At 39.8% G+C, this 13,016-nt stretch overlaps 1 protein-coding gene across 1 annotated transcript in view; it reads right to left on the bottom strand.

Moving 5' to 3' along the window:
- The window catches only part of PDSS2 (decaprenyl diphosphate synthase subunit 2), a 113,954-nt gene extending 101,356 nt beyond the window's left edge, over positions 1–12,598 (bottom strand). The window contains exon 1 of the mRNA XM_040059624.2: positions 12,372–12,598. Within this exon, the coding sequence (XP_039915558.1) occupies positions 12,372–12,598 (227 nt within the window). The remainder of the gene's footprint in view (positions 1–12,371) is intronic.
- Between the last annotated feature and the right edge of the window lie 418 nt (positions 12,599–13,016).

Below are 13,016 nucleotides of genomic sequence, written 5' to 3'. Positions count from 1 at the left end.
CAGGAAAACATGTTTCTGTGATATCTTCTAACTGTCCAAGCTGATCCCTGAAATGCTGGACACAAACCAGAAATCAAGAGCAAAATAGCAGACTCGTTCAATGGAGCCTGTTAGAGAATTATGCAGCAAATATTATCCCTTTCCACTGCTAACATAGTAAAAGCTCCTCAGGGAACAGCTTAACTCACCTGTAACTTAATTCAGAATTTAAATATTTAAAGTCTAAAGTAATTAATTAAAATAATTTAGATCTCTTGTGAAAGAATAATTCATCATTCACAGGAGAAGAATTTCAAATTCTTTGCATCAACAAATGATATTTTTTGAGGTAATCTAATACAAAATTCAATTTTTAAATAAAATTGTATCAGGTATGGAAACACAATAGGCTACCCATGCCATAGCAAGCCTGCAGGCTTCTGCCTTTTGTGTCTCAGTAGCAAAAATAAATAAATATTCAACATTTTGTGAATTCATAAAAATCACAAAAGGGAAATTTAAAGCTAAAAGAGAGAGTAAGCTCACTCCTCCTATAACTCTGTCTAGAGCTAGATATCTCTGAAATGCAGCACACAAATGAGGAAAGAGGTTTCAATTCTTGATATGAAAGTGTAAAAAACATCTCCAAATTACTCATAACAAAGCTAAGACTAAACATGTATAAGAGCTGCGTATCTCCTGTCTTTAACAATACACATTTGAAATTATAAAACAGATAAAACTTGCACAACATCACCCCCTGAAGTGGAGGGGGCTTTTTTGATGGTTGGGGTTTTTTAAACCATACAACTACACTCTCCCAGATATTAGCAACACCTTCACGGGTTTCACGTTTACGTTACATTTCACAGCATGGCAACATTCATTCTATATAGATTTAAAGTATTAATTTGTCTTCAAACTTCTTCAACGTATTTTCTGGTTTCCCCAATGCTTACATTTATAAGAAAGGCTTATATCTGTTTGTCTCCAGATTGAACACATGGGGAACAAATCAAGAGAGCAAAGACACTATACAGTATCAGAGACTTTTGCTTTAGAATGTCTTTGAAAAAAAAAATTGAGAATTGTTTTATGAGTATTAGTGACAGTAGTTGGTAAGTACTTCAGTTATTTATGAGCGCAAACAGATTTTCTTCACAATGTCAGGACAATGGTTCTTCCTGTCAGTAACAATCACTGTTATGGGTCCTTGTCTGCCACTCCTTTTACTATAGCCAGTGAAAATCAGGACAAAGGCTTAAACAGCAGATTTCCTAAGGCAAAGCAGCGTGTACGTGCTTCCCAAACTGCTCAGTAAGACTTGTTTACCCAGAGCTCCATCACATGAGAACATGAAAACAGCTTTCAATATTTAATACCTACATGCACACCAAGGTAATCTGAAGCACTGGTACCACCCAAGGACAATATATTAATCCAGACTTGATACTAGGAAGTAAATCACCTAGCACTTATAACAGAAGAGAAAGATTATTGCTATGAAGACACCTCAACTCCTAGTTGCAACGCATCTTTACATTGTAGCAGCTACCTGAAAAAGGTGGTTTTTTTTCTAAATTCACTATTAGGAAGATGGCATATACGAAAGAACACTGGGGACTGAGGATGAGACCTGTGGAAATTGGAGATCAAAGCCCTCAGATGAAAGCATATTCAAAGGAACTAACTGCAGAACATCTGTGCAGGCAGAGCAAGACATCCCATTTCTGCATCCACGCTTTGAATCCGACACAGAGCTATGCTGCTGACCGCCTGCATTCACAGAGTTATGGATGTACACTGTGATTGTGAGCTGCCTCCTTAGAGAACAGGCCTGGCTCAGCCCCAAGGAGCAGCTCCTCCAGGCTGGGATCACCTTGCACATGCAAGGAAGTTGAGGGATGAGGGATGCACATACTCCCGCTGTGAATCTCACCGTTGCTCTGGGAAGCATCAGGACATTATGTTGCAGGATGGCATCCACCAACAATTCTATGTTTGCATTAATTAGAAAAAAACCTCAGCCTCTTGAAGCTTCATTCATGATTTTCGGCTACTAAAATTTTATCAATCCCTGACAAGCCCTGGTAAAAGACTCAGAGAGATTCAGGGAACTCTTAAAGTCTTAGAAATAGAAAAAGCTATCAAGAAGGTGAATTTTTGGTTGGTGCTTTATTTGAAAATAAATTCAAACCAGGAAAAATTAACTTCAGCCCTCTCAAACTGTCACAAAAATGAGGATGACAAAAAAAAAAAAAAAGTATAACCTCACACATCCCCTCAAACAAAAACGGTGTGTTAGGACAAATTCCTGCCCTGCTCCTCCACAAAAATCCACAGGCAGAAACGTGATCCCAAGTGATTCGCAAACAAACAAATAAGGCCATGTTTCTGTTGCTATAACATAACACATTGTATTTCTTTTCCTCTGATGTAACTTATAACATTATTTTGGAAACTGACTATTTTAAAACTTGGTTGCTACAACACGTTATAGTCATTACATGGATTCATTTCCTACTTTCCAACTGGCAACACTACTCGTTTCAGTTTTATGAAGTTATAGCATGGACAAAAGACACATAAAATATACTGTAAATTTTAATAGTAGAAACTCCTTTACTGCCTTTCATTCCTTGCACAAATGTGAATTGGAAAGAGGGCTTCCCCCACAATCACTCTAAAGGTCTCCATAATTCCAGCTTTCTCAAGTTTTCTGAGCCTTATTTCTGAAAACAGTCTTTTCACATTATTACTCCTACTGAGAGATGACATCTGATTTCTTTCAGAGGCTGTCAATAACTCCCATACTACCTAAACTTACAAATAATCAGAAAGCGACAAGTTCTTCCAGTGGACAGTAAAACATGGAATACAAATCCTCCCTGGGGATGAAGAACAGATGATGAATTGGCCCATTAATGCTTCAGCTTCACTTCCATGAGGCAACACAGGTTTGGGGAAGACTTGTTTTTCCTGTAGATTAATTTTTAATTATTGAAATATAGTCATACCAGACAGATCACATTCAGAAGCCAACTTCTAAAAGAAAACCAAGTATGAACTTCGTAATGTAGCATTAACATCACCAAAATCCTTTTAAAATGTGCATACAGTATACCTTCATCTTCACAAACCATATTAAATAGAAAGCATTTGGGAATCAGAGACTGGAAGGTCACTGGGGCAAAAATTTTACCCTTTTATAACAACCATGAACATAAGATGCACTGATATATCAAAGGAACCTTTAGTTTCTAGCTTATGAAAATATTATGAATTTCCATAATAGGAAACACAGTGGCTCTGTCATATTCAATCTCAGAGTTCAACACTAATTTAACAGGAAAACAATGGGTCTTTAGGAAGAAAACCACCCACTAACAAGTGTATCCTAGCACAGTCATTTTTCAAATGCGCAAAAGAGGCGATTTTGCCACTTGTGGCTTTGCTTGTGTATGTGGCCTAACAATTTTCATTTAGCTCTTAACAACCTGAACTTTCTGTTAAGTGTGACACAAAGCAGTCTTTCCAAATCAGCTAATTATGGTGCTTCTACTACTGGCTAATCATTCAAACGCCAACCAGCCACAAAGAGTGTTGGCACGGACAATTTACCCTCAAATTGCCTTAATCTGGACTATGCATTTGCAGGATGGGTCTACACAAGAATAGCCTGCTACAAACCCAGTCCTACTTTATGACTGAAACACAGAATCTTTCTTTCTAATTTTTTTTTTTTTTTAAGGTGCAATAGGCAAGCTACTTCCAGGAGCAATGACAACAAATAGATGTATCAACCCTTTGATTCTGATTATTTCATGGAGAGTGCTGAACAGGCAGTTAATGAAAAAGATAGCTGTCATACAATTAACTTTGCACCAGCGTGAAGATCTAGAAAAGAAATAATGGGAGCTGTTAGGGAGAACGATTTTTTTTTTCTTTAAAGAGCTCAGATTCTATAAAACTAATTAATTGTACATGTTTAGTGGCAGCTATCAAGTCAATCAATTCACGCCTATAGGATCATTTAACCAACAAATAATCAAAAATAACTTCCACTTGATCTCGAAGAAATCTACTTTTAAAGGCAGTACTTTTTGAAACAAAATGAAGATAAAGTCTAGAGGGTTTGCCTGTTCATGTTTTTAATTAGAAAAATAAACCTGAATCAGTGGTGCCAAGGTGTATTACTTCCTTCATTAGCAGGGAAAAAAGAGGGTAATAAAACAAACTAGACATAACAAAGTATAAACTTCCATTTTATTAAGAAACAGAGGATTACCTTTATGACTTACTTCGTTTTTCCCCAAAATGGACGAGATGCCATAGAATAGAACCAACTAATGTTATTTTGAAGAAAGGAACTGGAGGAATGAGAAAGGAAATGGGAACAACCATCACTTGTAATTTATGTGGAAAAGTGAGAAAGATGAATGCAAAAGCTGGAGCTCCTGATGTTTCTTTAGGAATACCTGAGGACTGAAGAAAAGATGACTATGGCTCACCTCAAGAACCACCAGCAGGCTGAAAAGGTCCTAGAGTTTCTCAGTAAAATGAAATATTGAGGCAAATTTCTAAGCCTTATTTATCATTATAAGAAAAATCTAGGTAGTTCACAGCATGTGTTTGATAAAAGCTCATATATATAATGAGTCTCAACAGTTTTCCTTTATGATCAGGTTTTTTTTTCCTTAAATGAAACTCTTTCATACAGCAACTGAGAAGAAAAATAAAAAAAAATAAATCAAGCTAAAGTGATTGTCAATGTCAGACAATCGGCAGGGACAATTCAAGGACAGCAAAGCAGCTGCTACAGATTTTAAACTTATTTTTTGTAATAGATCAGATTTTTAAATTCACCGAGTTCCTTTATAGTCTGCCAGGTTTGTCTCTAGCAGGAGTTCCTTTAGGGCAAGCACTGCAGACAGCCCACCTACCCTAAGGGAAACTAAGGCCCTCAGATGAGGAGTAAAGGAAAGATATTAATAATTTAAGACAGTGGTCTGCCACACCTAGGACAAAGCAATAGTGTATGTATGGAAACGTCTAACCCCTGAGCTTACATTTGTCCGCCCTGAACTTGTATTTTCCTCAACAGATTTACAAAGTGCTGCAGAGGATACAGTGTTACCCACGTTTTTCTGAGGAGCTCTGAAAATGCTCACGGTTAATGATTACCTCCTGCCACTGCCAGGACCTCCAAGGCAAGAAGTCATCTTGGAGGCTGCATCAACATAAGAGGCAGCACAGCAGGGAAGAACACTACTTGTAAGCTGCAAAACACAGACCTCAGAGAGAGAAAAGACCCTGGGTAAAGCACTTTTTCCATTTTTCCTGTAAGGTAAAGAGGTTTACTTACCACTGCCAAATAGAAGATTCACTGAATGAAAACCACTTCCAGTAACCCAAATATTAATTTTGATTGTTCTTTGACATTGGTTCTCATTTTCATTTTATAGAAAGGCATATTTGGCAAGTCTCTTCAGGGTTACAGAAGGAATTAGTTTGAAACTATTTCCACTCATTCAGTACTCTTTTCCTGTGCTGAGCAAACATTGACCTAACAGTCATTCACTAGTACGTTAAACTTGGTATTCAATATTCACACGCATTATAAATCAATTGTACTTGAAAGCAGGAAAGAACAGATGTGAACTTTAAAAATTACCTTTATTTTAGGTACTGCATGCCTAAAGTGAAGCAAAGTTTTCTCTAGGTGGGGCATACTACATCCTTTCAAGACTGATTGGCACTTGGATCTGGACATTATACGTTCAGTTTCTTTGTGCTTGAGAACCCAAGCTTAAGAACTCCCACAGTCTTTCATTTAATCAGACAGAGCTGTACTGGAAATTCTGCTGAAACCTTCAGACTCCCTATGCAAAATACCAGAAATTATCAATATCACAACACCATATTAGTTTTCACTGTAAACAATTTCATCATAAAATCCCAAACATAATCACCACCTACTGAGTACACTTTGTTTACAAAGACCACCCAACATGTTGAAATAATACCTTCTTCATAAGCACAGAAACCTGGATTCAACATAGATATTTAAATGAGAATCACTGCAAAATCCCAATTAGTCAAGAGAATTTAATTTGCAGCCTAGCTTTTGCATCTTCATACTGCAGAGTTCCTACTCAATCCAACTTTGCTTGTGGTGGCAAAATATTCTGCAAAACTAAGTGCTGTAATGTACAATTAAACAACCTTTACATAATTTTTTCCACACAAATACTATGAAACATTGACAAGACAAGAACTCAGCACCACTACAGCTGAAAACCTGACAACAGCTACCTTGACTTCTTGAGCTAAGATTTACTAATAAAATGGGTGTGTGTATAGATAGATAGACAGACACACAACTGGCTAATATATTTTACCTTCCAGAATGAGATTATCACTGGCAAGCCCAACAAAGTGCAATGTTTAAAAGAACAACAAAAAAAGAAAGTTAAGATCCCTTAAACATGAATGGTGAACTTGAAGCCCAAGTGTACAAATACTGATGCAACTCTCATCTACTGACAGCTCTTCAAAAGAGCAGCAATAACTGACAGATATGAGCATTTAATTATATGAATGCAATATTTATTGTTGGTGGAGAAAACTAATAAAAAACATGCACTAGTGAAAGTAATGCAGGATGAGAAATGAAACACATTTGGAAGAGAGAACAAACAGCACATATCTGTTCCTCCCATTCTACCTGATTATGGCATACAGGAAGAGTGGGACCTACAAAAATGGATTCTCTCTTCCTCTTAACTGCACAAGATGGTATTAAGTGGTGGCTGACTAAGAAGCATACTGAAGGCAAGAGGAACAAGGAATAATATGGAAGTAATCAGAAGCAACTTTCAGTCCATATAGGAACCTGCAATGGTTTAATTTATTTCACGTCTTTTTACCTTCCAAAGTTAACTTTACAACAACAGCTCTTTGTGAGTTCATTCAGCCAAAGTACACAATAAATTGGTTTTGGTGTCTAAGAAATGTTTACTTGATGGTGGGTATGGTAACAGAAAACCCTAGGGAGTACCAACATTTCTAAGTCATGTAACATGATGTTTTTTCAAGTCCATCACAACTGACTAGGAGATACTCATAAAAACTAACTTAGCTAAGAGGTGCCAGCATTCCTTGAAAGACAGATGTTTCTTGACAGGGTGAGTCAAACCAAAAATTTAACTCTGGTGCTTCAATCAGCTAGAGCTCTCCTGAAAAAACCTCTGTTTCCATCAGCTACACACAATGTTTTGGGAAATAGTCTTCCTGGACAAAGCCAGACTTCCTACAACCCCTGGTATATTTTGCAAAATCATATCAAACATATCAAGCAGAAAAAATATTTCTACATTTCTAACATCACTACTAATACTTTCTGTAGAAGTGTCCTGAATGCCAGTTGTGGAGGTCAGTGCTTCCAGGAAGTCAAACAGATTTCTGTAGTGAACACAGGAAATGACACTGCTGCCGTATCATAGCTAACTTCACAGGCAGTCTGACCATAATTATAAAAATCACATCTCTCTACTGCAAAAATGTTTTTTACAAAGTGTTATAGCAGGCTGAAAATAGAATAAAATTTAGTGAAAGCCAATGAGTTTTAACTTCTAATCTGGCAATTGCAGGACAAGGACTTTATGACCCCACAACCATGATAGATTAAGCAACTTGGTAAAACTTAAAAAAGATGGGAGCAGAAGCTCAGCTTTGGCCAGACCTTCTGCTTATCACTTTGAGTGTCCAGCTGCCTGCTGTTTTCAGAGAAAGGTACCTCATTTGCTACTGTCAAGTAAATAGACACTATAATTTTTCTGGCTCAGAAAATAAAAATTAATTAACATTTGAAACAAGTTGCTAAAAAGCTACTCCTAGTCACTCACAGCACCTTCAATTATAAAAAAGAAGATGATTTTAAGGTCACCATTCTGTTAAGACAAAATATAAATTGGCAATAACAATTCCATCAACAACAGGCTGGAAAAAATGCCTATGTCTCGCCTGCACAGAAAGGCAGATGCATGCAACACCTGGAGTTACAAGATGTGTTACTGAACTAACCTATCTCAGGATGATAAAGAAATAGAACTATCAGGAAGCCAATGTTATCAGACATTTTAAACAAAAAGCATGTCATCTTGAAAGCACTCTGGATCACATTCTTGGGCCTTAAAATGTCTAGAGATCTACACCGAGCGGGTGTAGATCTCTAGACACAGAACAAGGTCTGGTCTAGCCAGTCTTTTTATTTCTGTAATAATCCAGGAAAACTGTAACCATCTACTTAAGCATTTATCACCAACAAACAATTCTGACAGAACTAAAATATAATCATTCCTCCCACAGGCTAATGAAAGAATGGCTGGAACTAAATGGTATCCCATAATAATTTTACGTGTATGGAGTGTTCCATTTCATTTAGTGATATTATAAAAGTGATGCATTGGCCATAACATTTACTGTTTACAATGTGCAGCAAGCTATACCCTCCTCAAGGGAGATTAAGTAATCAAGAAAATGTTATTCACGCTATGTATTTGAGAAAAATAGATCACTCTGCCAACTACAGACTCTTTCCTACACTAAGAAGGATGTATGCTAGCCTAGAAAGGAGATGGGAAAGAGAAAAGACAGGAGATTTGTTTGCTTCTCAGGTGAAAAGGAGGTCATACAATCATGCATTGAAAAAGTTTTGCTTTAGTCCAACAAAGCCTGAAGAGAAAAAAACTAAGCAATGTTAGTTTTGAGTAGCTGCTGAAGACACTTCATTATAGCCAATCTTACAGCTCTGAAAAACCATACAGTGACTCACAGCACTACAAACAGAAAGATCCAGAAGTAGTCAAATAGCAATTTTCTTTCCAGAGTATCCATTAGAGGCAATTTTGTTTTTTAATGATAGCATTTCTTTAAAGTATTCTTTGTTAATATTGCTTATACACCATTTTCCACTGAAAGATCACAGTGATCGATACAGGCTGCAATGAATGAAGTGCAACATCTCCAGAAAACAGATGCTATGTTATTCATTTCATAGATAAGTAAATGCAAGTATGAAAAATTAAGTGACTTACTCTAGTCAGAGAGCCAAAAGCACAGCTGTGAATCTAATCCAGATACCCCAGCCTCCAATGATCCATTAACCACTAGACATTAGCCTTTCTTAAATGAAATGTAAGCTTTTCCTCAAATTTTGCCCTCCTTCTAACAAGTCTGGCAAAGCTAGTACAGAGGGTGTTCACTTCACGTGGATGACTTTTAAGAAACCAAAATCTAAGACACAAACCAAAAATCAATAAAGTATAAACTCAACTTTACTGCACGGATTACAGAACTGCCAAATCCGTCACTGCAGGGCTCAGTTACCCGTCTCTGCCCTCTCTAGAGGAGAGTCACCAAATGCTCTCAGATTTAAAGCTGCCGGCCAGACACAAGCTTGGAAGGGGGTATCAGGGTCACACATCATCCCAGAAGAACACCTGCTGCAGTCCTGATTCACAGCAGGCACTTACACCCAGGAGCTGCCAGCGCTGCATCCAAACAAGAGGTAGAAATGGATGGGATCATCAGGGAAAGGTATACTGGCCCTACAGCTGCTTCTCCACATGTCCTGTCTCACACGCACAGATACCTTTCAGCTGCCTTCTCCAAGGCTCTCAGCACAGGCATTGCATTGCAACAGCCTGGTGAGCCAAAGCTTGGCAAAATGTTAAAAACACTCATCAACACTCTGGTTACACTAAAGGCTTTCAGTGTGGTGGCAATTATGTCCGATGCTGTCCCAGCTCAGAACTTATGCCATGCAGACAAGCATTGATAGAGAACCCTCTGCTTTAAGAAACCTCTTATGTTCTCAGGAAGACTTCAAAAGTTAGCAAAGCCTTTAGGCAGGAAGGGAGGGGAGACAGAACCGCTGATGACAAAATGCCACCAGTCAATGACGGTTTAAGAAAACTGTTTAGACCTTACAGCAAGCAATCGATTTGATTGCCACCACTTATAACCTCAAAAATAAATGAGTAGAAACTTGAGAAACAGTACAAGCAACTAATCAATTTTACAGCACCTATTTTTCAGTTGCTTCCACAAATGCAAAAATTTCCTTAGATGTTGGAGTACTTCTCAGGTATACATAGCACTTACTCAGAGTCTCAAAGATTAGAGTTCCAGAACATACCAATCACTTAAGTATTAAAAAAAAAAAAAAAATCACAAAATAAATTATTTTAGATACCCATGCTTTAAAACATTTTTCTGAACACGTAACAGGAAACCTGTTACTTTTTAGGGATGAGTAATGACACAGATTTAAAAGTATTAAAAAAAAATCCTAGTATTGAAAAATCACAACGTGTTTGCTAAACTGCTATGCTAAGTCAGGGCATAGATCTCAGACCCAAACCTAAAATCACATTTACATTGAGACATACAACACTTAAATTTCAGATATAAATTATCAAGATTATTGAGAAAGAACATGGTCAAATTTCACCTCATTGCAACATCACATCATAAAACACGGTGAGCAAAGTACAAGTTGTGCATTACTGTGGGTGTACTAAAACTTATCAGCAGGATATTAACTCTTCTTATAACACAAAGGTCAAGGCCATCGGAAATCCGTCTGCAACAAGGCCCTTGGAAATACCAGTGAAACCAAGTAAGATCCAAAGTAAGGGCACAGAGTTTGTTTTATGTGAGTAAACACTTTTTCTTTCCAGCACAACACATCAGTTTAGTAGTGTACTCTGAAATGTATATGAATTTTAAAAATTGATGTATTTAATCCGGCTGAGCCTGGGCATGACTACATTCCTACTGGTGTTCCACAAGCCACAGGCTTACAGAATTAACACTGAAGCAGCCCACTTAAAATAATAAAAAACCCCAACAAACCTTTACATAAAATCTTCACCATGCCATGGATTTCCAATGCCATGCCAAAATTTCCAACCATGCCCCAAAATACTGCATTTAAATTTATTTCACAAACAAACCAGCAACTACCACACATTGAACAGGGACTCTAAAGTTCCACTTTAGCACTGCAGGTCTCTGTGACACTTCTGAGACCGCAGTGCAAACTTAAGAGCCCAAACACATTGTGCTTCGCTCCTCCTATTCTCTTCATTCCATCAACCGACCTTACAAAGACAAAAGAACATCTTCTTCTCATCCCTCCTCTTTATCATAGTATCACAATCTTCAGTTATAAAAAGTTCAACAAAATCCCCTCCACCACCATTTTCTAAAGTCAGGTATTTTCCTTTTTTGTTAACAATTTAATTTGTTTCTTCCAGAAAAGTCAACTTAAAGCCAATGTCTAAATCCCCCTTTCTGAAAATTGTGTTTCTTTAAAAAAGCTGTTTGTCCTCTGTACTCATTTTGTTCACTCAAGACAACCAGATTTAAAGACGGAGAGCTACAAAAACAAATCTTGTTTTTATATCATTACAACACTGTGGATTTGCCAAGGACCACTAAAGAGCTACAATTTCCATTCCTTAAAAGAAAAGCTGAACATCCACTTTAAACAAATGCTCATTTTCGTCTTACACCTGTTAAAAAATACTGTGCATACTAAACTTGGATTCTATTAATGTTGCTATAGCTGCAGTTATAGCAAACACGGATCTAGCAAACAAAAACCACAACCAAAACACTCAAATCCACAAACAAACGTCTTCGAAAAACTGCACTTTTATTTTTTCATTCATTTTGGTAAGCGTCTGGAGATTTATTTTATAAAAAAACCCACTGTCAATCAGTTCTTGTTTTACAAAGAAAACCCTTGCTCAACCATCCCGATTTCTGCTTATTGGCAAGAATGCAAGACTTCCATTAATTTGCCTTAAGAATGAAAGAGTGGATAAACAGCTTAGCAACCCTAAAACTCTCAACAATCCACAAAAACTGGCAGCTCCCAGCTGGATATTCCAAAACCCTTGGTAACAAAAGAGCTCCGAGCAGCGTCATTTCGAGCTTTTAAACTTGTTAGTCTCCCTGCTTTTTTTTTTTTTTTTTCCCCTTGTTTTCCTTGCAATATAGTTCTTAATTATAAAAGAATACATAACTGTTAGCGAGGCAGCCGCACTTTCCAAGGGATATTTTTTTTTCCCTCCCCGCACCGCACGGGGGAAGCGCCGCACGTGGCGTCACAAGGAAGCAACTTCCGAACGACAGCGGATAACCGCAGGGAAAACCTGTTGCGGCAAGGGAACGAGGATCCCGGAGCGGAGGCGAAACCTCCCGCCCCCGGGGCAGCCTTTCCCTTACGGCACGAAGCCCAAAACTTTCCCGGGAACCGTGCCAAGGCTCCCGAGGGCTGCGGGCGGCCCCAGCCCCGCCGTGCCCCCCCCAGCGCTCACCGGGCGGTGTCGAGCAGCGGGTGCTTGGTGCCCACCAGCTTGCGGACCTGCATGGCGATGTTGCTGAGCTCGTCGCTCAGCAGGCACCGCAGGCTCATGAAGGACGTCGGGTACCCCACGATCTTCTCGGCCTCCGACACCACCTGGCTCCAGGGCGGGCCGCCCGAGGACAGGCGCCGGAGCCCGCCGGCGCCGCGGACCCCGCGCCGCAGCAGGGCGCCCCACATGCCGCCTCCCCGGGGACGCTCCGCTCTCCCGCTACGAGCCGCGGCGGAGTCCCACGCGCCGAGCGGTCGCGGACGAGTCCCGCTGCCGGAGGAGCGGCCCGGCTGTGCCCCGGCCGGCGCTGCCCGTGCCCCGTGTCCCCCCCGGCGGCGGCGGCCGGAGCGGGCTCATTGTGCCCTGGGGGCGGCCATCTTGGGCGTCGCAAAACACGGCGCGCCGTAAAGCGAGGGCGGCGAGGCGGAGGCTGTGGCGGGTGTCCCCGGGCCGCGAGCGTCGCCCGCTGTCCTCCGCCCTCGGGGCTCCCGGGGTGATAAGCGCCGCCGCTTCTTTCCCCATTACTGTACTTGCTGCCTACCAGAGCCGTGGCGGAGGGTCCCGCTGCAGAGGGAACGCTCCCCGCGCCTGGTCCGCGCTCCCGGC

The sequence above is a fragment of the Hirundo rustica genome, chromosome 3 (assembly GCF_015227805.2).
Source record: "Hirundo rustica isolate bHirRus1 chromosome 3, bHirRus1.pri.v3, whole genome shotgun sequence".
NCBI lineage: Eukaryota > Metazoa > Chordata > Aves > Passeriformes > Hirundinidae > Hirundo > Hirundo rustica.
This window is presented reverse-complemented; position numbering and strand designations above follow the sequence as displayed.